The 21,665-nt window shown below is 44.1% G+C and overlaps 1 protein-coding gene and 1 long non-coding RNA gene across 6 annotated transcripts in view; one reads left to right on the top strand and one right to left on the bottom strand.

The window, feature by feature from the left end:
- The window catches only part of FHIT (fragile histidine triad diadenosine triphosphatase), a 518,320-nt gene extending 503,711 nt beyond the window's left edge, over positions 1 to 14,609 (top strand). For all 5 annotated transcript variants that reach the window (XM_056501684.1, XM_056501683.1, XM_056501685.1 and 2 more), the window contains 2 exons: positions 2,754 to 2,857; positions 10,167 to 14,609. In XM_056501684.1, the coding sequence (XP_056357659.1) occupies positions 2,754 to 2,855 (102 nt within the window). In that variant the 3' untranslated portion in view covers positions 2,856 to 2,857; positions 10,167 to 14,609. The remainder of the gene's footprint in view (positions 1 to 2,753; positions 2,858 to 10,166) is intronic.
- On the bottom strand, positions 1,301 to 5,230 carry LOC130258373 (uncharacterized). The gene is made up of 3 exons (XR_008841493.1): positions 3,306 to 5,230; positions 2,882 to 2,945; positions 1,301 to 1,695 (listed from the first exon to the last, which is right to left on the bottom strand). It is a non-coding gene; the product is annotated as an uncharacterized LOC130258373 (long non-coding RNA).
- Positions 14,610 to 21,665: the final 7,056 nt, after the last annotated feature.

A 21,665-nucleotide genomic window follows, 5' to 3' on the forward strand; every position in this document is an offset into this window, starting at 1 on the left:
TTCAGAGAATCTGGGGCTTTCTGAGTTTTGCAGTAAATTTTGTCCAGCTGGTGCAATGCTTTCGTATCACCTTTCTCCTATGGAAACAGGCCAAGTACCAGCTGCTTTGAAATGGTAACTAATTTGGGGCCCCACAAATTATAGACTCACCCTGCCTTGGTGTGCACAGAGTTTCCAGAAGTAGAGGTGCTTTTCCCAGTGTCTCCAGTGTTAGTTTGGTAGTATCACAAACTAAGTGGCACTGGGGTGATGATGGTGGATTGCACCTCAGAAATGTCTGCCATGGTAAGAGCTCTGAGCACAGAGCAGTCCTGGGATCCTGCCTGGGGTACATGTAGCAATTTTATACAGAAATAATACTCATCTGTAAGTCAGTGGAACAATGAGTGCCTTGGCTGTGGCAGTGATTTAACAGCTCAGGCTGTTGTTGGACATTCTCAGTGTGCACACAAAATGTGGAGGCACCTTCTCAGTGTGAGGGGCTGGAGATGCCTGTGCTGAGCTCCCATCCAGGCTGGGGCTGCTCTGGGTCCTGGGGGCTGTCCTGGCACCCAGGGCTGCTGGGCTCCCAGGCGACTTTCAGAATTCATTGCTGCTCTCCACACATCTGTTTTAACCTCAAGTCAAAGACTGATTATTTTCATATGTTTGCTGTTATGTAGCAGAAGAAGCCCTTGCCTTTGCCAGCTTTGAAAAGTCACTGTGGTCTGTAACTGCACAGTTTTAATTTAGACAATCACAGCCATGGCAGGTTAACCCTCCTTACTAATACTCACTTCAGGTTTCATGAACACGAAAAAAAAATCACCACCTACCAATTACATCCCTGCTTTACCAGTCTCCACATGGAGCCAGGCCTACCCTGGATTGTGCAGAAACATGATAGCAAAGGGAGAGCAGCAGCCAAATCCTGTCATTGAAAGCAATTCTTGTGGGTTAAACAAGGAGACCTTGAGGAATAAGAGCAGCTCTCCCCTGCCTTCCAGCTTTTGCCTGCTGTGCCTCCTGCCAGTGTTAGGTTGAATGAGCTTTTTTTTCAGAAAACAGCTCACACCTCAGTCAGATTTACCACCCCTTGCCTTGTCCTGGTGCATCCTCTTGTGAAGTGTGAGCATCCCCAGTCCATAGAAAGCACAGGATGATGGACACTCTTTCCAATAACTCATTGCCAGGTCAGCTGTGGTCCCCAGACACCCTGTGGGTGTGTGCAGAGGGTGACAGCAGACACCTGGACACAGGGCATGGGCTGATAGTGTGTACACTGTACCAGTCCCTGCCTTTTAAATCTTCCTGTCTAATTCTGTGGCATTATTACAAGATGGATTTATAACATACTTAGTGCTAATGTAACAATGAAGATTGGTCTTCTCCCAGTCTAGCAGTAATACACTTTAATTTGCCTACAGCTACTGCATTGTATTGGCATGAAAGGAAATGGCTTTCTAATGCAGCTTCATCTGCTGAGCAGGGGGAAATCTGTGCTGCAAAGTATAAAACTACATGGGATATAGCTGGCAGCAAAATTCAGAGTAGGAGAAACACAGAACAAATAAAAGTATTTGTGAGTTGGAGGTATACTAACAATCCTAGTTTATTGCTAAACATTCCATGTACAGTAATGCACTTTGCTTGGCAGGTTCATGATAGCTTCATCTTTGGTTTTTCACCACTTCATCTTCTATACTAAAATTTGTCCTGAAATAAAAGGCATAAATTCATTACTTTTCAATTTTTTTTGTGACATTAACAGAAAGTTGCTATTATGAAGTTCCTTAGAAGCACTGGTGCTGTTAATGCAGTGTGTGCTGTGCTGTAAACCTAGAACCACTGGAATCTCAATACTTAATCTGTTAAGTAAATGTTTCTGCTGTCTGGTGGAAATGCTGCCTTCCCTTGACAAGTGTCAGGCATTCTTTGAATGGACATGTGCACAAATAATCACTCCAGTGCCAATATTTACCCTTAAATGGAACTCCCCTCTTCAGAAAAGCAGCAAAGCACTCAGATTCTCCCTTCTTCTTGAGTGACAAAGGAAGAAATTATCAGTCTGGGACAATATCATGTAATAGTTACTGCATATGGGATAGAGCAAATTTTTGTGGGCTTAGTGTGCAAGCTGAACACAAAAATTATATGTTTCATACACTTTTTTTTCCCCAATAAATCAAGAAAATATAATTATGCTTGAATTGACAGGTTTTGTTTCTAGACCAGGTATGTGTCTTTCAACAATGGCATAGAAGGATTAATAATTTACATGCAGACAAGGAATGAAAAAAATATAAACTGCTGGTGGGAGACAGTTGTAACAGGGCCTTGTTATCACAATAGGTCTTTGATGGAAAGGGTGGTGCCATGGGCAGAGGAAAAGACAGAGAGAAAAATTTACAGGAAAGAGTTCAAGGTGTCCAGCTCATGCCACTGGTGTGGTGGGTGCACCTGAGTGTTTTCCTATTGTTTCACCTGCCAGCTTTGCACCAAAGACTCAAAGGAGTCAGAGCATCAGCCCACAAAGCTGAGCCTGTCACTGCCTGTCACCCACCCTGGCACCTGGTGGTGTCCTTGTAAATGCAGCAGAGCCAGTGAACCACTGTCACCACTCTAAACCAGCAACCTTCACCCTTCCTCTCTTCATCACCAGGCCCCTCCATCCTGAAGACACATGGAATAGCTAGATTGATTACCATAAATTTGATATTAAAACTGGAAAAAAAAAATAAACTTACTTTTTTTTTCTCTTCTCCCTCAAAAAGTTGCAGCGACATGACAAAGATGATTCCCCTGACAAGTGGAGAACAGAAGAAGAAATGGCAGCTGAAGCAGAAATTCTGAAGAAGTATTTCCAGGAAAATTAGAGGTAATGATTTGAACATTGACTTACTCCTTCAACACCCAAAATTCTGCTCTAGTTTCCAGAGGCTTCTTGAGGACAACAGGGCAAATACCTAGAATGAAACAAAAGAAACCAACGCTGTTGGTTTTGTGTTGTTTCCAAAAGGACACAGCACTCCAACAGTGGCTGAAATAACAAGCTCCTTCTGGAACAAATCAACACCATGCTAAAGCATTTTGTTTCCAGACAGCAAAAATAATGCTGTATCTAGAAATGAGAATCATCAGCATTTACTTAAGATGACTCTTTAACATAACACATCCTCCCTCTGTTTTTAGAACAGAAAATAGCCCTGGTATTTCTACACAGAGCTAAAACTGGTGTGTCTGTGTACAACCACATATGCATGTGCACCTGTGCATAAAAAATTGCATCAGAATTCAGACTATAGAGTGGGTAAACAAATATTAACCTCACTTGTCAAGTATTAAATGATTTGATCAGTTCAACTTCCAAAAACTAAGCCTGCTGGAAAACTGTGTGTTCGTCTAAATTTTCCACTGACCTTAAAAGAAGAAAAAAAAAATTAAAAAAAGATTTGCAGGGAGGAATAGAAAAGCAAAAACACTTGGCAAACTAACATTGGTACTCAAGAAATTGAGAATTTTTCCTTTTGTACCTGGAGTCCCAGGAGCCAGATTCTTCCAGCAGAAATGAACTGGCCCCTGGAGATCAGTGTGAATTAGGCTGGGATTTAACACTGCAGCAAGGATGCCAAAGCTCCCTCTCCCCTGCTCCCCATATGCTGTTTGCCATCATCCAGCACTCTCACTTCTCTGTCATTTCTGGCTGTTTCACGTTTTTCCTCTGCAGAACCAAAATCCCAGAAATAACCCTCCTCTCTCTGTGTGACTCACTGCTTGCAGCCCAGCTTGAGAAATCTTGAGCTAAGCTGCACATTGTATGGGTGGCACAGGAACAGCTCTCATCTCCTGTGCCATCCTGCATTTGGATGGCATTTTGGATGACTCCATTTGGAGTTCCTCAGACTTCCTCTTCCATTTTTTCTTGCCTTGTGACCATGCTCCTGTCTTCTCCAGCCAAAGTAGCTGTGCCAACCCTCCTGGATGGGCACAGGAAAAGCCATGGAACACATGCAATTCCCCTCTGTGAAGGAAATTTCTCCCCAGCACCTGGGACCTCCAGGGTTTGGAGCAGCAGGGTTTGGGCTACACAGCCACATTTCTGCAGAGGCTGCTGGAGTTGCATTTAGACACCCACTTTTCACCTTCTCAGAAATATGCTGCTCAGCCAGGAAGAGCATATCCTTGATAATGCATGTGTAAGCACTCTTCTCTAACAGAGGCATTATGTGGTGCTTCATCTATGGCCCAGCAACCAATGAATAGTACTTAGGGGAAAATGGCACATCCCTATTCCAGTGTGATATTGTTTCCCTTTATTGATTTGGTAGGTTTTGGGGGGATTATTTTCTTTTTTGTTTCTTCAGGAATGAATTGGATGTGCGTTTTTTCCCTAGAGATTCTCAAACAGGTTGGAATTAAATCCCCACATATCAATAAAACATTATCTCTTCTGCTACTATACACAAAGCTGGATATATGGTTTAAATCCTTTCCTGAAATCAAATATGTGTGGCTGGACATCTATTTCCATTTATTATGAAAATGAGTCAGTGTGTGTCTGCATGGATGACCTCTTGATACATTCCCAGTGATATTAAGGTCATTACCTTTCCTAGAACAAACTGGTAAATTAAATCTTCCTGGCATCATTATCCTGAGAGTGCCTAGTACAGGCAGTCCTTCCAACCCTTGATTCCAGCATTAGGCATCACTGTCAATCTCTTCTCCCCAGCATTATTTTGCTTCTGAGGTTTAAGGCTCTGAACCTGAGATAAAGGTGTGCCTCTGCACCTTCTGCATTTCTCAGCCTTTGTCTAGCCTTGTCTAGCCTTGCTTCTGAAGTGATGAAGATTGAAAACTTTTGGCAAATTAACAAGGTTATATGCATCCTTCTTTGAAGCTATTTTTGTATTTCACCTACAAAGGACTTATTTGTAGGTTTACCTGAATGACATTTGAGTTGAGTTTTTTTCATGCAGCATAGGGAAAGTCAGAAAGAGCTCAATGTAGGTGTTCTGCAGCCAATAAATAGAAATTTTTAAGGCCTCATGCATCATTTTTGTACTTCACTGTTTTGTTTAAAGAAGCCCAGCTTAGCTAGATTAGCCTGGGCAGCCTGAGCTGTGTTTTAGGGCTTTTCCAGCTACCCTTAGATTTATCACAAGTCCTTTACCACCTGCCACAACTCCAAAAGACTGGACTTTTACCTGTATTTAGAGACTATCTGATCAAGGAGGACTTGCAAGTAACTTTTTCCTAAGAAATGCTTGAGTAAGGCAGTAAACTCTTGGTTCTCTCCCTACTTCATTTGCTGGTGCTGATTCTTCTTGGCTGGCTGACTAACTACAGTTAAATGCTTCTACATCAGTCCCCAGATAACCCAACATATCCACCCACTTGCTTAAGGAAATGAACCCATTTAGCCTTGCTAAGTTTCCACCCTTAAGAAAATGCTTATCTTTAAATATTTTATCAGTGTGTGCAATATCAAGGAGTGAATTTGTGTTTTGCAAGTGTTCCTGGTCTTCCCCCAGTGTCCCCATGCCCCTGCATCCCACCTCACTAGAAGGACTTGTCACTTCTTGAGCAGCCCCAGCAAGGGCAGGCTCTGCTCACAGAGCTGTGTCTGCAGAGCTGGAGCTCAGGAGAACTTCCTGTGACCCTGGAAGAGACAAAGAAAAGGAAAGAAAAACTTTTTTAGGGAGGGAAGGATCTTTAATACAGAATTTCCCCAGTTATTCACTCTCTTGCTTAGTAGCACCAAGATTTTACCTCTGTAGAACCTCTTTGGGAGCTGTTTCTCATTCCATGCTGACTGTCCTCTGGTCAGCCTTGTTTGATAACCTGGTTGCTTTTTGAGGTGGATCCACAGGGAAAAAGTCCTTTCTCAAAGAGCAGGATTTGATGCAGCACCCCAATTTCCAAGCCTATTTTAAGATACGCCTTTTGAATTTTCAAACTATGTATAGCTGAGTGTTTTGATAGTCTGTTTTGTGCATTTTAAATTGCACATGCCAGCAAAAAGGCTAAAGATTAAAAGACTTACTAACCTTCAGATACTATGTGAAAAATGTTTCTCTTCAAAGGCAGCTTCACTCTGTGTTGTTATTTCTGAAGAAAGAACCAGGCTGCACAAGTTTCAGTAGTTTTCTATTTTGTGCATAACTGAATACTTCTATGCCATTAGAAAAGTAGTCACTCTTAAGTACAATGTCAAAATGTCCCTTTACATAAAGAAGTTGACAGTGATATTCTGTTGCCAAGTGCTTGGAGTTACAAATATTCAACAGCTTTTAATTGCTTAAGCACCTGAATATTTTTTGTCCTTCAACATGCCAAATTCTTGTAAAAATCCCTCAAATAATGTGTCCTGCACATGTCCATTTCCCCCCTTGTCCCCAGTCTGGCAATGTTTCTGGATAATATAGTCTTTCAAGCTTTTCCAGAGAGTATAAATTTTATTCTTTTTTTTCCCCCACTCATTTTTGAGAGCACTCATCCTGCCTCACAGCTGCCTGTTCTGCACCAAGATCTCAGCATGTGTGAAAAAATGCTGTTCTATTGACTTCAGCAGGGAAATTACCACTGATAGCAGCAGCTGGCCAGGGGGAATTTAAACTGGCAATTTGACTTGCATCTGATTTTGCTCCAGCACCTCTGGAGTGTGACAATCCATGCTGCATGCATGAGAGTGAACACCAGAGCAATCCCACCACTTTTCATAAATCTAGGCAAGTATGACAAAATTACTTGCAACACCCATTTTTGCTTGTTTTACTGTAAGAAAAACCCTCCTATCATTTCTGGTACTATAAACTGCATAAGCCCACAAAGTAATGGCTGTGTCTGTGATCCCAGAGAGGACCTGGGGTGCAGTGAGGACACAGTTCTGCCCCAGAAGATGCTGTGCCTGCACTGTGGGCCACACAGCAAGTTGTCCCCTGGGTGGGCACCACAGGCATGGTCAGAGGTATTTTGGAAAACACAATGTGCTGTGCTATGGGAAATGGGAGCAGGGACAAGGGTGCAGCAAGCAGAGCCCCTCAGCAGTTTCAGAGCCTTCACTTCATAAAGCAGCTTTTGAGAGCTTACACTGGAGTTAGAGTCAAGGTGGTGCCAGGGCCTGGGCAATTCCCAGAGGGCATGGTCTAGGAGCTGTTTGTGTGTAATCCTGAGGTAAACACACATCCCAGTAATCTGCTATAGATTTCTCTCCACTTCAGATTTAAGTGCTATTAATTAAATCCCCTACTCAGAAGCCTCCAAGAAGCATTAATTAGAAAGCAGGAGCTGGCAGTTTGCTTGTCTATGTGAAACTGTTATGACCTGAGAATGAAGTATAAGCTTCAAAAGAAACATGTTTTATGAAGGTCACCTTGAGAAACATCATAACAATCTGTCAGAAGAGAATGCAGCACTCCAAGTGTGCATTTCAGTGTGACATTCTGCTTTAAGTAGCTGGAAACAGCAAAGAGAAGATGGATCAGATCATAGGGTCTGTGCTTTTCCACCCTAAATTCTCTCTTTTCTGCAGTAAGTACATATAAAGTAATGTTTTTGTCATTTCAATGGGATGCAAGGCAAGTTAATTATCAACACAAATCCAGCAAACATAATCTGGCACTTGCTGGTATTTTTTAAGGCAAAATATGCAGACCTTCCAACTCTGCAGCAGGGAGAAGGTTTATAGACAGGAATTATATTACCTCTTCAAGGGAAGGTGGGAAGAGCCAGAAGTGCTGCAGTGACTGTACAGCAGTGACTCCCAGACTGGAAAGCTCAGGCCCAAAGGCTTCCCCAAATAAATGTGGTGTGCTAATGCACAGCAGCCTCCCTGTCGAGGTTGATTATTTTTCTGGTTGAAGTATGTGATTATTTCTTATGAAAACAGAGCTAGAGGAGAGCTAGCTGGAGTTATAAATGAAATGTCATCTTCTTGTGGGAGGCAATAATGTCCCACTCACACCCAGCCCAGGGCTCTGTTTTGAGGCTGGAAGTAGTACTGTCCTGAAGGTTTTACACCTCATTCTCTGGACTTTCATTTCCCTATAGGTGGCCATTTAATTCAGCTGTCCAGTACATGAATTCCATGCAGCACTGCTTGGATGCTGTAATTATGGCTACAGTAGAAACACCAGGGCCAGACACACAGAAATGATTGTACAGCATAAATGCAAAGCAGCAAATGTGTTACTGGTGAAGAAAGCTGACAACCAAATGTTCTCTTAACCTGCACATCCAGCAGCCTGAATGCCTACCTGAATGCCTACCAGGGCTGCTTGTCAAAATCAAATATTGTCAGTGTGATCAGTTCTTGATTCATCATTGGCTTTGTGTGTCACACTGCACGAGAGGGAAATGAGGAAAGCCGAGGATAAGGGGTGGACATTTGTCACAGGGTAAAAAAAGAGCTGAGGTGCAGGACAATGCTGAGCTTCAAGTAAGGATGATATCAACTGTGACTAGGTATTTTTACCTGTGCTGGAATGGTGCTAATCTCTTGCCCCCTAAGCTGCCAGAGGATGCTCATGGAGCAGCCAGACCATCCTTGAAGCAGATTCACAAAACACGAGCCAAGTGATTCACAGGCTGCCACCGAACTGTCAGTCAGGAGGGGCTCACAATGGAAACTGTTGCTCGAAATGCCGTGGGAATGGGAGACATATGTTCCAGTGAGAGAAAAGACCATCAAACACAGAAGTGGGTGGCTGGGGAATTGCAGCCCCAGCAGCGGCAGGAGCCGAGCCTTGCACAGCCCGGGGAGCTGGGGCCGTGCCCTCGTCTGGCACTTGGGTAACAGCTCCATGTTCAATCAGCTGAGATCATTTCCCCACTACTGAAACCAGCTCTAAACATGTTCTGAAGTGAAGGTGCAAAACTGAAGATACCAAGCCAAAGCCCATTTCATGCTCAATTATTGGTGGGGGTTTGTATGGTGGTATCCTGCTGCATAATAGAACTGCCCAGAGAGACATTGGGAGCAGCAGCTCCAACAGACCTCAAAGCTCTGCCTTTGTGTGTGTCGGTATCTAGGCTGTGGAGGTGGAAAGGCATTAATAACTCCTCCAGTAAGTAGTTATTTGGGAAAGGAAGGGGTGATGGATGTTGGAAATACATTGGACTGAGTGTACTTGAGGCTCTGGTCAGTCTCTACACAAAGGCAGAGGTATTGCAGGGATAAACTCCAATGCCCCATTTGTCTCAGCACCTGGGGCTGCTGCAAGCCTCCAGCTACCACTGCAGTAACTGTGCCATGTATTTGTGCAGGGATTTCACACACAGCTTCCACACCTGTCAGGCTCTCAGCACTTCTATTTCTCTGCTTCAGGAACGCCTTCCACATCTGTCATGGCATCTATTCCAGGTCTTTTACTAGGATGGACCACCAAGAAATGCATAAAATTGGAGCAGACATGGCAAGAAATGCCCATTCATTCTCCAGTGTGTGTGCTGGGGGCATGTTCAGGGTGATGGTCCCAAATCCCTGGTGTGTAATTCTTTGGCATTAGGCAGAGTCCCACCACAGGATCAGGATGGATGAGGACATACAAGAGATGATAGTCTTGAAAGAGTATTTGCAGAAGCTTATATAAGAGATCATGAGCCCCAAAGAGTCTTGCATGAGGTTATTATAGCAAAATAGATTTGAAGAGTAAGAAGCTGGGATTTGATGACACAAGATGCCCTTTCTAATCCTTTGTTCCTATGAGGAGCGGCCAACAGAGCTGGGGACTGTGCTGTCTTACTCAGGGACATCAGAGAGGTGGCCTCACTTCATGTTTGTTCTTTGTAAAATGATCCTGACCTCTGTCCAAGGGTGCTCTGTGAGTTAGGAATGAAAAGCACCATGTGAAAGGCAGGCATTAGTATTATTTGCAAGTGCAGTTTATTGAAAAAGCAGATAATAAATCAGACAAATCTCTTTCTTGCTCTGGTAAATAATTTTAAAATAGTTGTGTGCAAGGCTTTTCTCCTTCCTCCATTGCAGGGGCTGTAATAGGAGCTGCAGTGTGTGTGGGGGTTTAACACTAAACACTTCCCTTTGCCTGTTGCTGTCAGTGACTCCTGGCAGAACACACTAATGAGCACCTAAGTCGTTAGTAATAAACAGCCTCACATTTTGTCTTACTAACAAAGATCAAAGCTGCTATTATATGTAATGATCTGTTATGTTTGATGTTTCTCAGGTAACAAAGTGTTTGGAACACTTCCCATGACACCAGAAAGTCCCCAGAAAGAACGACCTCATTCTCCAGTTCTCGGTGGCCCTGGAGCTGCAGCTCGACAATTTTATTATGTTCTACAAATATGGGATTCTTCCATGAAAAATTTTATTGGACCTTTGGATATCATCAAGGGTGAATTCCAGCTAAGACAACTAAACAGCACTGGCTCAAAATATTGCTCTGAATTGTAACTCATATTTTTCTGAATTGTGTACTTGGGAATGAATCTTTTTAAATTGTCCCTTGGCCTAAATAGAAATAAAGTGCCAGGAAAATCAGGTAGCTACTGTGTTTAGGTACATTATAAAGTGCTTACTCCATGTTGTGTTCTTTGATTCAGTTATTGTATGTAGGCTATTTTATCATAGAAAAATTAGATCTTTTAGTAGTGTGGCAATTCATACAAACCAAGACTTTATAACAGACTAGCCAAGATAAACTTGGAAAGCTGTTTTTTCTTCAGATGGGTTCTATAACAAGAAATATTAAGGTTCCTGAGATCTTTCTTTTCTCTGTTCTTTTAATGCATTATAACAAGGCTTCTGGAGTTTTAAGTGATAAAAAACACTTCTGTAAAACAATTAATATGTAAAGTTTCTCATGGGACAGTAATCACAGTCTGGCACAAATGGCTGCTCCCAGCCACAAACAACGAGTGGGAGCCTCCCACATGGAACAATCTCTCAGTAAGGAATGCTGTGTTCAGAACCCTGCACAGGAAGAAACCCACCATGGGTTTGTTGTTGATTGCTAACACATAACACAGGAAAAGAAGTCACACAACAGATGGGAGAGAGAAGAAATTACTCGGTAAGATTTGCGTGAAAAGAGCACCAATAATCCTCCTCTGGAACTGCAGGGAAGAAAACAGCCAAAGCTTTCTGTGCCCCCAAACTCAGGATGGAAATCAAAATGCCCCCAAGTCTTTCAATAAGAGTCATGCTGAGGGAGGCCATAGGGTGCAGAGCCTACCTGAGGGCTTGAGGAGGTCACGGTCAGGTCCAAAGCAGAGCCTGGCACAGCTCTGCCTGCCTGGCAGCACAGTGTTCAAAACAAATTCAAAACAAATCCAACTGCTCCATGATAGTCCTGGAGGGTTACAGCCTGACCTGAGAACTATGAAAGTGCACAATCGATGAGCTCTCATAATTTTCACCAAGTCTCTCTCTGCTCTGTACTGCAGAGCCATTCCATCCATTGGCTTGAAGTCTTTATGCTTGTCAAATATAAATAGAAATACTAGAGCAAAATCACTGATGTTTGATTCCAGTTTTTACTTGTCATGCTATTTAAATATTGCTCCTGAAAACCACTTTGATTCAAAGACTAACCATGAAGCAGTGTGGCCCCAATATTTTCCATTAGCCTTTTTAAAAACTGTACAGACTGTAACACTATTTCTTTTTCTGTGCAGAGTAAATGAAAAGTCCCTTTTGATGGTGTCTGCACTTTTTAGACCCTGAGCAAGGGCTGAATAAACAGGAAATGAAGGTCAGGGAGCAAGAAGTGACAGAGAAGGTAAGGTGAGCAGACAGAATGGGCAAAAATGCTGGCAAATGGGCCAACATAAATGGTTGTCCTTTTGCACTTTAGCATTTCAAGTAGCTGTGATTTCACATAGAAGGAAGACAATGGTTGTGCTGCTGGGGAACAATAAAAGAAAAACCTTAGCATCAGTTACATTTGCAAGGCATTTTCAAAGCTGGTGCTCAATGGCTTCCTCTTTATTATGGAATATTCTGTCTGAACTCCGTGGCTGTGATGAGCGGGCGCTGCGCCAGCCATGGGGGCTGCAGAGCAGATGAGTGCTGAGCTCCATGGAAGATTTCATTTGTGTAAATGAGGAGCCCGTTATCACAGCACTAAAGGTCCTGTTTTTAAAAAAGGCCTCCTGTGACATTATGCACAAAACAACCTATTTATGCAGCATGAAAATATTTATGTGCTTCGCTCCAGCTTGAAAAGGGAATTTGCAATAGATGAGGGACATGAGAAAGGATTGGAGTGAGAGATAAGGAGAGATTAGAAAAGGCAGATCATGAAGTACATGCTATCCTGCAGCAGTATGTGGAGTAAACCCTCATGGTTTTTTTTAGGATATGGACCTTGAAGATGGTGCCTGGATCATTTATATACTTCGTACAGACTCAGTTTTCCACAGGCAGGGAACTGTATGCAGAGATGCCATTGCTGGAAATGTGAGGAGATGCAAAGACACTGATGGCCTTTGTGACCATCTTTGTCCTTTTCAACCTCATGGGGGTTGTGCCTTTGGGCTGGGAATGCTGTAGTGCTGAGCTCCCTCACCCAAAGCAGGAAACATGAAAAATCACCTGTGCAGGGGCTCAGATGGCACAAGAGGAGTGTTCCCAACGGGGTGGCTTCGTAACAGGACAGAGCTCAGACTCTCATTCCCTGTCCTTACACAGAGGAAAATTTCCCAGATTTTTTCAGTTCCTGAAGGGCTGCAAGGGCTGTGCCTGTGTGCCTCTTTTTCCATGAGTAAACCAGGTATGGTTCAGCCACAGTTCTCCTCACTGACTCGTAGGAGCAGGCTGGGAGCTCTACACATCCCCTGACTGCCCTGGAACAGAAATTGCAGAAGATGTGTCTCAAGACATGCACAGGAGGACAGACAAGTTATTGGGAGCACACATCTGATGGGGACACTTCAGCCCATGCCAGGCACCCCAATTGCTCTCAGCAAAGGTTGTGAGTGCAGCATGGGGGTGTTTGTTATTTGTCTTTCAGCAGTTCAGCATTGTTCTTGCTCCAGATGCAGAAGTACCAGCTCCAGTTCTCCGTGGGACAGCTGATGCCACCCCAGGCAGCTCAAAATTCTGTGTGCTGACATCAATGGGCTGGGGATGGGCTGTGTCAGCTCCTTGAAGACATTGTGTATTAATTCATAAATCTATGCTGCTTCTTACCTCCCCCAGCACACATTCACCCACCCCCCAGGTATCAGGCTCTCTTTTGATTCTGTGCTCAAATAAGCCAGTGTTTTGTTTTTAATTAATGTTAATTTAGAGAAGGGAAATGTTCTGTTGGTCTCTGGGGGAGCCTGACTGGGCTGCAGGCTGATGCTAAGACAGAGAGTCCTGGCTGCAATGGGGGGAGTCAAGGTCAGCTCCTGGCCTGTGACAATATCCTGAAATGTGGCCAGGGACTGAGCACTCCTGAAATAAAAATACCTGAATCCATGTGGGATCCAGGGTGATCTCACACCCAGCTGTAAAACAATAAAAATCTTAATGCCCCAGTACCCACAGAGCTAATGAAAAGCTCTCAAGCCCAAATACACACATAGTGACAGCCATGAAAGTACTAAAATAATTTCTATGCCAGCTCTCTGTGTCCTCCTGTCCACTCCCCACCTCTCACTGTCACTGTGGTCGATGGCTGCTGAAAAGCCTTGTCCAGCTCCTGCATCTGGTTCCTGATGGGCAGGCCAGCAGCTCTGTGAAGGAGAAAATGCTGCTGCTCATGTAAGCTGTCCTGTGTGTTGGCAGGGCTGTGAGTTTCAGAACAGAGTGATATATTTCAGCTCTTGTGAAATTTCTGAATAATCAGCTCATCAAAAAATATCATGCAGAGTTCCCTTGTAGTCCTTTCCAACTTGCCACCTCTCCTTCCAATAGCTCCATAGGGTGACCACAGCTTGGCAGAGCCCATTAGCAGAGCTCTGCACAATCACTCATGAGTAGAGCTGGCTGGAAAATAGTGTTCCCTCCTGAAAAAAAAAAAAGAAAAAAGATGAGTTGGGGCAGAGGGTGTGTTTGGCTTGGCATTTCAGGATGATTTCCCCACTTCTCTCTCCAGAACCCTCTTCTGCTCCCTCACTGCACCTCACCTTTTTCCTCCTTTAGAAGGTGACTCCAAGAAAATAAAAATTCAGCTTAAAGTGGCAAAGACATTGGATGCTGTTCAGGGCCAGGAGTGTCACTGCAGGATGGGCACCAACACACTGGCACCTTTTCCACCAGGCTCCTGAGCAAGTTGTCCTTGGACCTGCACATTTTGCTATTTGAGAAGATATTCTTGAGATAGATTTCTCTCCTTGAGCAGCACAGCAACCTGCTCTTTGGGCATGAGGGAGCTGGTGGCCTTGTCTCTGTGCATGGTGAGATGGGGATGCTGGAAGGACCTCGTGGAAACCTGACCAGCAGTGCTGCAGAGACAGGGGCTGAGCAGCCAGAGTCACTTCAGCTGCTCCTCACAGTGCTGGGCTGCCTCCAGCCATGTCCCCCTGGGCTTTCCCGTGCATTTTAACCCCTGTTTCCAAGTCCCAGGTGATCACTGCTTTGGGAAGAGCAGAGCTCCTGGCTGTGTCCTCCAACAATGCTCAGCTGCTGACACTTAGGGCAGGTGGCAAACAACTGCAGAGGAAGGTGGTGCAAAAATCAATGGTTAGTATGTTAGGATTGAAGCTGTGGCACGAAAACCTTGTACAACTGAGATTATTATTTTTTTTTTAGGTCTGTGGTAGCTGCATTGACTGTGGCATTGGTGCAACATGGCTTTAGTCCTTGTGTCACTCACTCTGCAATCCCCCGTGTGGGACACAGCTGCATCCCTCAGTGAGCAATGGCTCCTGCACAGGTTCCTGCCCTACCTGTGCCCCCTTGGACCTGCCTCCACCCAGACACAGCTGCTGAGCATTTGCTCTGTCCCTCTCCCTTTGTGCCACCATATCTTTCTGCTCAGGCTTTTGTCATTTCTTTTGTCACCATAGTGACAGGAAAAGAGTGATGATTGCTGGAGTAATTTCCCATATTAGCCAGCACTGGCTTTTCAGCCTAAATCAGTGTTTCATTTTCCCTGTGCTCTGGCTGATCATCACTGGAGCATCATTGAGGAGAGGTGGCAGAGGAGCCTTGGAGTGTTGTGGTGCTGCCAGTGCTCCTGTGGGACAGCCAAGGCAGGGACAGGATCTTCAGGTCACCTCCTGTCCTACCAGGAGTGCAGAGAGAGAAGGAAATGTATTTGCAAAGGTTTCTCCCTGAGTGCATCTGCTCAGTCTCGTGGTCAATAAAGGCAGAAATTTGGGGACTTCCATCTGTCCTGGGGCACATGCCTGTCTGCAGGGCAGTAGGAAGAGCTCCCCAGAGCTAACTGCTCTCCTGACTGTTGTAGTGAGGGGGAAAAGACCCCCTGTGCCCCCAGTCTGTGCCCTCTGCCCTGCACAGCCCAAATCAGGGCTGGGACCAAACCTGGGCTCCCAAGGGGGTGTCAGTGCAAAATCCTGCTCTCTCCCCATCAGACATGCAGTGCATCTCAGAGAGACACCCAGCACACACACAGAGATACATAAAAATCAAGATCATTAAGTAAGCAAATGTGTTTAAATAGCAAACAAGCTACTGGAAAGCAGAGAAAGGTCACAAAATGTGAAATGAAAGCAGCTCTTCTGTTCCCCATGCCAGCAGTGCTGGTGCTGCCTCAGAGGATATATTAAGAAGAGTCAACCTTCATTTTGAGCACACTGCCTTTTGTCCTTCTATCACAACATTAACATTATCCACACATAATTTTATGTATTTAATTTTACAATAGGCTGTGTCAGTGAGCACTGCCTGTAAATATTTGATCACCACCGTTCCTCTAGGATTATCTTATCAAGAGTAAAGATATTAAAATAGAAATCTTGTCATATTGCTGCCTTTATACTTCCAGCCTAAGAGTTGATTGACAGAAAATGAACTGCCCAAACTAGCTGTAAAGTGTCTTTTCACTGAGAGTTTTAATGCCAGAGGCTATAGAAAAAATGGTTAGCTACTGATTGGAAACTTATGCCTTGCTGTAGCTATGGAGCTTTTGTACTGAAGATTAAAAAATATGAACCTACTAGGGGTATTTTTACAAGTGTAAAATGGTGTTGGTCTTTTTGTATCTTTTTGCCATTACTAATGAGCCTTAAAAAGAGACTTTCCTTTTTTTCCTGCACTTGAATATTAGATGCAGCTTCACTGCAGCTCACAGACACAGGCTGAAGTTTTGCAAGAATAAGCTCTTGACTTACCTAACCTACAAAATTTCTTTTTGGTGATAAAATGGCTTGCAAGCCAGGACTAAACATTCTTGTCTAGCTTGGAATATCAAAGCACTGTAGACAAGTCACAGTTTCTATTTATGGGCAGTTAAAGACACACGGGTAATGCTGTTTTAATGTCACAAAATTGTGCTGAAATTGTCATGTGTCTGAAGAGCACCAGGCTGCAAATATACAGCTGGTCCCTGAGGGCTTCCTCAGCCTGTGCTCCACACAGATCAATGCGAGTTTTTGCTGGAGTAAGGACCCAAGTGCCAATTCAGGAAGGTACAGCACGAGCAAACTTTAATCACAAGCTCAGAAATCAATAGAGACAGAGCTGGCTGGGCTGAGGGGCAGGGAGGGGTGTGGGTCCCATATCTCTGCAGCTCCTGCACCCAGGTGGGCACTGGGGCAACAGCTCTGGGCATTCTGAATAAATCTGGCTTTGTCCTGATCCTGGGGGGCAGGAGGGGGTGGTTAGATCACAGATCTGTCCCATTGCAATAACAAACTGTAGCCACCAGCATGAAATCCCCCAAACTCTTCCGTCATTAACAAAAATGTTACTGTGGGATGGCTCAGGCTGGTGGGGCTAGAGGCAGCATCCTGGAGCATTCTGCTTTAGCCAGAGCATCCCTCCCACTATTTTCCTCTCCAACATGAACAATAACTGTATGAAATGAAATTAATTTCATATCCAGCAGCCCATTGTTGAGCTGTCATAAAGGGATTTACATGGGTGGCCCCACTAACAGCAGTGGGTGGTCCCCTCCATGGTCTCCATGGGCTCAGAATGTAGAGAAGCTTGTTCTAACATTTCACTCATGAGAAAGGTCAAGAGCTGTGCTTTTTGTTCAGAGTGCTCAATATATTCAATTAAAATATACTGCTGTGTTCATCAGCTATTAACTGTCTCTGCAATAGCTGTAATTAAACAGGTGCTTCCCTGTGAAAGGAAATCTTTCAAGACAAATTCTGACATGGGGAGAGAGGAGAGTGGGAATTTCTTCAGTGTGGGTTTGCTTTCTGTCTCCACATGAATCCCTCAGCCACTGGGTGTTTTCCTTTCCCTGCTGTTGGAGCAAGGATGGGTGGAGGTGATGGGCTGGCCAGATCCAACCCTGGCACATCCCTTCACTGGGGGTGAGCTGAGCACCAGCAGTGCTGGATGCTTGGCAGCCATGGGGGAATGAAAACAGCCAGGCAGTTTCCTCAACCAGGCAATTCACTTGCAGAAACATCATTTACAAAGTTCCACTTAGAGCCTCAGGGATAAGAAATGGAGAATGAGAGGAGTCAGCTGCTCAGGAGAGTTTAACAAACTCAGAGATTTTAGAGAGTTTAGCAGCTGGTGGCTTTCAGTGAAATGGGTGGAAGAGTCAAAAGCCACACTCTGCTTTGAAAACTTCCTCCAAAAAGCCTGAAATGAAGAAAAACCCCAAAAGGCAGACTAGAGGAAAGCAGAGGAAGGAACTGAAGGAAGCAAAAAGAAATTACCTGAGCCAACTGTTCTAATTATATACACACAGCAGTCAAACAGTGATAGCAATTGTTGGCACTCTTAAGATGGATAGCAGGGAAATGGGGATACAGTGGAAAATAACACATATTAAGGAATTAGTACTTGATTATGCTAAAGAAGGGGGTGTGTATTTACATTAGTCAGAAATCAGGCATGCAGAGAGATGGGTGACAGCAGGGACAAGTATAGCAAGAACACCAGAGTATGGCTGTGACAGGTTTCACTGGTAGCTGTGGACAAGGGGGTGCTGAGCCTGCTGTGATACCACCAGCATTGCTTGATTATGTCACAGCTTTTTGCATCTGACAGCATCCAGCAGGCAGCTGCAGAAGCCTCCAGGCACAGGGATGGAACAGGGCACGAGGAAATTTAGAGCCTTGGTGCAACAAACTGAGTGTGCTCCCTCTTGCCATGGGGCTTTGGGGGCAGTGGATGCCTCTTACCATGCTGTACCAGGTTTTGACCTCCTGTGTGTTCATGGTCTTTCATTAAAATATCCCAAATCTCCTTGTTGTAGCTCCTTTGCCATCATCCCCACCAGGTTCCCTCAGCAAATGCCCTGTTCCTCTGCTGAGGACATTAATGCAGACAGGGAGTGATCAAAGTAAGCTGCAGCCCAGTCCTTGAAAAATCTCTCTTACCATTGCTGGGCCCTATTAGCCAATTCCTCGCCTGTTTCTGAGTTATTTAATTAATCCCCATCTTCTCCAGCACGACTTACACTGTTAGATATTCAGAGCACAAAGGCAGGGGATTCACTGAAATCCTGGAGGAGGAGAACTGTTGGATTTCCTTTATCTACAAGATCAGTTAGGGATTTCAGGTTAATCTTGCTTGATAAATCATGTTGCATTTTATCCCATTTGCCTTCATGTCTCTGTAAATGGTCTTTCTCTCAGAAAAATGTGACCAAGCTCTGAGTACTGAACCCTGATCTCTCAGCAAGCCCTTCTTAAACACCTGCAGAACATGGGACACACTCCTTGAGCACAATCCCACCCCTGAGCTGACAAGATGGTCAAGCACCCACCTTGAAAACTTCAGGAGAAAGACTGCCCACTGTCTGCTGCTGGGAACCCAAGCCTGCTCCTTAGGTTAAAGGATTAAAAAAACAAACAAACAAACAAACAAAAAAAAAAAAAAAAACCAAAAAAACAAAAAACAAACAAAAAAAAAAAAAAAACAAAAAAAAAAAAACAAAACACAAAACAAAACAAAACAAAAAAAAAACAAAAAAACAAAACAAAAAAACCCAGCAAACTATGTAAATACCCCAAAAAAGTCCTGTTGCAAGTTGACCAGAAGCTATAAAACCCACCTCAGCACGAGCTCATGTGTTTGAGATTTTATTTCTGCACATCTTTCTTAGCCTCCAATTTTGCATTCAGTCCCTTTCCCATGCTGCCTTTAGCCCATATTCCAAATCTTCCTCCTCATTCAAAGCCAGGTATTTTTCTTGCTTTGAGGACTAGGCCACATAACACATCCATACACTCCTGCCCTGTGCTTTGAGCCAGCAGCCCTCCAGTCTGCTCTCCTTGGTCTTTCTCATGCCCTGTGTTTGTAGAAGTTGTGCATTTGAATAATCTTTCCAAGGTCTAAATCTAAGCAAGTGTCCCTTCATCCTTCCCTTCCTGACCTATTCACACAGCTGGCTTTATTGCCAAAGATTCTTCCATTATGCCACTTAGATTCTGCTAATTCTCACTCCATTTAACAAGATATTTTTCATCCAATTCTGCTTCCAGTTCCTGGCTAGAAGTTTTTTTCCTTTTAAAGTGATCTGGAGCAGGTGGGGACTTGCTTGCTGTGTGACCATGCAGATGGTGGAGTTGCAGAACTCCTTGGGTGGTCGAGCGCTTCATAAATTTGGAACCAGAGATATACAAAAAAAATGGCCAAAAGGAAAGTCTTTCCAGGGAGCACAAAATCAGCATAACAGCTTTGGCTGGCTGTGTGTAGGCAAGGACGTTGCACTGCCTTGAGCTGCCCAGGTGTGTGTGCCCAGCTGAGTTTGGCCCATCATCAGTCTGCTGCAGCAGCACTCACAAACCCCTCTGAGCCCTGTAAGCAGAAGGGAAGGGAACGCTGAATCCCGAGCCTCTCCTGGTGTAAATCAGGCTGCAGATGATAAACAAGCCGTCAGTATATGTGCTATAGACATGAACAGAAGATTTCTAGTCAAACCCAGCATCCCTTTCCACCCCAGAGTCTCCTCTGTGAAGACCCAGCCATCTCTGCTGTCCCTGCAGCAGGGATCTGGCTCTGCCCTGTCCCCAGCCACTCTCCAGAGTCACTTTGGCACTAGGCTGAGTCACTGACTGTCAGTAAAACAAGAGGGAAAAATAACAAGACAGCAAGCCCTGGGTGTGTGCACACCTGTGCATCTCCCACAGGACAGACTGCAGCACACTCCATGTTTATCAGGTCTAAACACAGACAGATGCCAGGAAATGCTGAGAGGTGGCAGAGGGGGAATTGAAATCTCATTGCTTATAGAGTGGCATCGAGGGATAGAGAAACAAATACAAATGCTCAGGCACCAGCTCAGCCAAAGGTGTTTTGGGCACTTAGTCACAGTTCCTGAACAGGCAGGGCTGAGCAGCAGCAGCCCTCAGAGATGGGGACTTCCCCCAGACCTTCTGGGCAGGTGAGAAGGGCACTGCTGAGCACAGCTGAGCCAAGCACCAGAGCCACACTTACATCCCCTATATATAGAGATATAGATGATATATAGATATAGAAGGTATTTATATACACAGGTATTCACATATCTAAACTCCAATGCTTTTTAATGCTTAAAATGTGTGCATATATATATATATATGTATATTAATGTGCATAAATATATATATATGCTACTTATATATATACATAGAAAGACTTTTTAAAAGGTCTTTATATACACATACATGCATATGCATGTATAACACTTTTCTAAACATATATATACACATATATATTATATTATCATATATTATATTATACTTACATATGTATTAAATATCTCATATAAACATAAATATATAAAGGTCTTTTAGAGGGTTATATGTGGATATATATATTTCTATGCATATATAAATACATTACATAAAATTATTATTGCAAGATATATGATTAAAAATACATATACTATAAACCATTAAACTCCCTGATATTATCATGCATCTCAAGGTGTTGAGGAGTCAGTGCTGGGGTGTAATGGAGGGGGAGAAAAATTGGCCAGGATGCCTCTGATATAATCCCACTTAGTGCCGGGAGAAACCACCCAAGTGCAGACACCAAATTTGAACAATTTACTTTTAAATCCACCAGCTGCTGCATTTGGGTGTGACAGGTGCCCTTACACCTCTCTGCTCCTGCTCCCCCCATCAGGAGCTGTGCTGTCTGTCTGTCTGTCTGTCCAGCTGCTGTGTGCTGGCTGCTGCCAGAGGCCCCACTCACCTGTGCAGCTGGGACAGAGGAGCTGTCATGCCTTGACATTTCTCTCCTTCTCTGGCAAAGGGATCCTACTGAAAGAAGTGAGAGAATAACATGAAAACCCCAGCCTGAGGCTGACAAGCAAACTGACATTTAGCAAAAAAAAAAAAAACCAAAAACGTAGCTGAGGTGGGAAGAAAAGTCTGGGTGGGTGGTTCAGATTTTATCTGTGGCTGCAAATCTTTTGGGTGAGCCTTTCTGACTCCACAAGTGCACTTGCAGACACTTCCAGTCCTAAAATGCCAGGACAGGTGTTTCCCTCTCTTTTTGCTCTCATTAGCAGCTCTCCCTCACCCAGAAGAACAGCAGTTGTTGGGGAAAGTTTGTCACCACCTTCAGCTCCAGCAGCAAAAGGAGATGAGCACACAAGGGTTAAATAACAATTTATTTAGGAGTGACAGGGCCATGCAGAAACCTGGAAGGC

Source organism: Oenanthe melanoleuca, chromosome 12, assembly GCF_029582105.1.
Source record: "Oenanthe melanoleuca isolate GR-GAL-2019-014 chromosome 12, OMel1.0, whole genome shotgun sequence".
Lineage (NCBI taxonomy): Eukaryota > Metazoa > Chordata > Aves > Passeriformes > Muscicapidae > Oenanthe > Oenanthe melanoleuca.